We start from the raw sequence: 2,619 nt of genomic DNA on the forward strand, positions 1-2,619 counted from the left end.
CAGCCCCCCGCCCCCCACGGCCAGCACCAGCGCGCCGGGCGGGGTCTTCAGGGCCGCCTGCAGCTCCAGGACCAGGCTGGCATGGCCTTCCCTGCAGAAATAGGGGGCGGGTGCTGTACCCTCACTTCTTGACTCTTCCCCTTAGCACCCCCTCCCCAGCCACAGCAAGGTGGGGGAGAGGCTGACGTGGGAATTTTCTGGGACCCCCACCTTTGGATAGAGGGAAGCTCAGAGGTTTTTCTTTTTTGTCGGTCATGGGGCTTGAACTCTGGGCCTGGGCGCTGTCCCTCAGCTCTTCAGCTCAAGGCGAGCACTCTACCACTTGAGCCACAGTGCCACTTCCAGTTTTCTAGTGGTTCATTGGAGATAAGATCTCATGGACTTTCCTGCCCGGGCTGACTTTGAATCGTGATCCTCAGATCTCAGCCTCCTGATTAGCTAGGATGACAGGCGTGAGCCACCGGCGCCCGGCAAGCTCAGAGGTTTATTGGGGTCTGGGTGCTTCTGGGGGACCCAGCCTTACCAGATCAGCGGGTGGTCAAATGGGGAGACGTATACCCAGCCGTCCCTCCTGGCCAATTCCTGTGCCCTGGTGTTGGCCTCATCCCACGCCTGAAAAGAAGACAGAAGCTGGGGCCTCTGGAGGCTGGAGCGGAGGCTGGAGGCTGGAGGCCAGGGTCTCCACACTGCACGGGGCCTGGCCAGGCCTGGGGCATGGCGCTCATTCCCGGCCAGAGGGAGGGCAAAGCAAATGGCAGTGCAGCCCGCCCTCCCTCCCTCCCTCCGTCCTGCCCTCCCGCCCCCTCCTTGTCCTGTGCCCCCCCAGCTCACACCCAAGTTGTTCTCTGCTGGGACAGGCAAATCACAGGTCCCAACTCTCAACACCGGGCTCCTCAGCCCGCCCCTCTGAGGACACCACACAGTCCAGGCCATTGTTCATGGAAAGGAGAGGAAGCCGTGCTCTGCAGTTCACGCCTGCCATCCCAGCCACTCAGGAGGCTGAGATCTGAGGGTCGCAGTTCAAAGCCAGGAAACGTCTGAGATTCTTAATTCCAATTCATCACCAAAAAGCTAGGAGTGGAGCTGTGGTTCAAGTGGTAGAGCACCAGCCTTGAGTGGAAAAGCTCAGGAACAGCACCCAGGCCCTGAGTTCAAGGACTGGCTCTCTCTCTCTCTCTCTCTCTCTCTCTCACACACACACACACACACACACTCAGGAAAAGGAAGCAGATTTCCTGAGGGCGGGGAGGGGGGACAGTCCCCTCCTCTCGGAGCCTCACCTTTCCCGTCACCTGGACCTCCGCGCCCTGTCCCCGCAGCCTCTGTATCACCTGCGGGGCGGAGGTCTCGGGGAGCACCACCGTGGCGGGGAGGCCCAGCTTCTGAGCGGCGTAGGCAGCGGCGATGCCCGCATTGCCCCCTGGGAAGACGTGGGGGGGGTGAGTGACTCCACTGATGAGCCCTCCCCCTCCCCCGCCCTCTAACCCAACAGAAAGAACAGCAGAACGGTTCTTTCTCCTGAGACTCCCGAGGGGCGACTTGGCCGCCCTGTGAGGCCTGGGTGAGAATCAAGCGAATGGAGGAGAGAGAAGAGCCAAGAGCGGAACTGCAGAGGCCGCTCCTGGATCCAGCCGTGCCGAACGCCGCTCATCCCATCGAGAGCCACAGTTCCTGCAGCCTAGCGCCGATACCTACACCACCGGGGTTTCCGTCACCCGTGGCCACCACAAGTCCTGGGTTACGGGAAGAGGACTCGGAGGGGACAATGATCTCTGAGGCCATGAGCTGCCCAAGCCGCCCTGGCTTTGCTCATTTGCCTCCTCCGCCCCCCGCCCCCCCAAGACAGTCTAGGTTTGGAACCAAGGGATTCACAGTCCTGCTTCCTCCCGCAGGCTGGGCTGCGCGGGGTGGTGACACACTGGGCTGAGGTCGGGCCTCACAAGGGGACCAGCCAGCTCCCCGCCCTCACCCCCATCAAGCAGGGAGCAGAGGGGTCACCTGAGGAGCAGACCAGGTGTTGGCACCCCTTCTTGGCCATCTAGAAGAGAAGCACAGAGTTGGGGCTCACCAAGCGGGGCGCACTTAGGCCCCATCCCACTGGGTGCCCCCGGCCCTTTGCATGTCCCCTGGGACCTCACACCCACGCCTGCCCGCACGACTGTCTCACCTCCTGGCAGAAATGCCCGATGCCCCGGATCTTAAAGGAGCCAGCGGGCTGCACGTTCTCACACTTGAGGAAGACGGCGGTGCCCGCCAGCTGGGACAGAGCCCAGCTCTCCAGCAGAGGCGTGGTGACGTGGAAGGGCTCGGCCCCGGCCCTCCCCACCGGGGCGCCCTCCATCCCCGAGGCCAGGCCCGGAGACCTGCGGGGAGGACACGGGTCAGCGGGTCACCGCGGGGGACCCAGGACAGGCGAGGGGCGCCGTTTCCCATGTGCAGGAGGGACAGGGCGGCTGCGGGGCTGTGAACGCCGAACGTGACAGAGCACGGAGGATTCGCTCAGCCGCCATTTACACACACACCAGGATCACAGCACGCACGTGCACTTATGAAGACCAGGAAGAGGAGAGGGGAGAGGAGGGGGGGGAGGAGGAGGAGGGGGAGGAGGAAGAGGAGAAG

At 63.3% G+C, this 2,619-nt stretch overlaps 1 protein-coding gene across 1 annotated transcript in view; it reads left to right on the forward strand.

The window, feature by feature from the left end:
• Lhx5 (LIM homeobox 5) overlaps nucleotides 1–220 on the forward strand; it is a 23,616-nt gene extending 23,396 nt beyond the window's left edge. The window contains exon 6 of the mRNA XM_013014301.1: nucleotides 160–220. Coding sequence (XP_012869755.1) covers nucleotides 160–220 — 61 coding nt within the window. The remainder of the gene's footprint in view (nucleotides 1–159) is intronic.
• Nucleotides 221–2,619: the final 2,399 nt, after the last annotated feature.

This window comes from Dipodomys ordii, unplaced genomic scaffold, assembly GCF_000151885.1.
Source record: "Dipodomys ordii isolate 6190 unplaced genomic scaffold, Dord_2.0 Scaffold23, whole genome shotgun sequence".
Lineage (NCBI taxonomy): Eukaryota > Metazoa > Chordata > Mammalia > Rodentia > Heteromyidae > Dipodomys > Dipodomys ordii.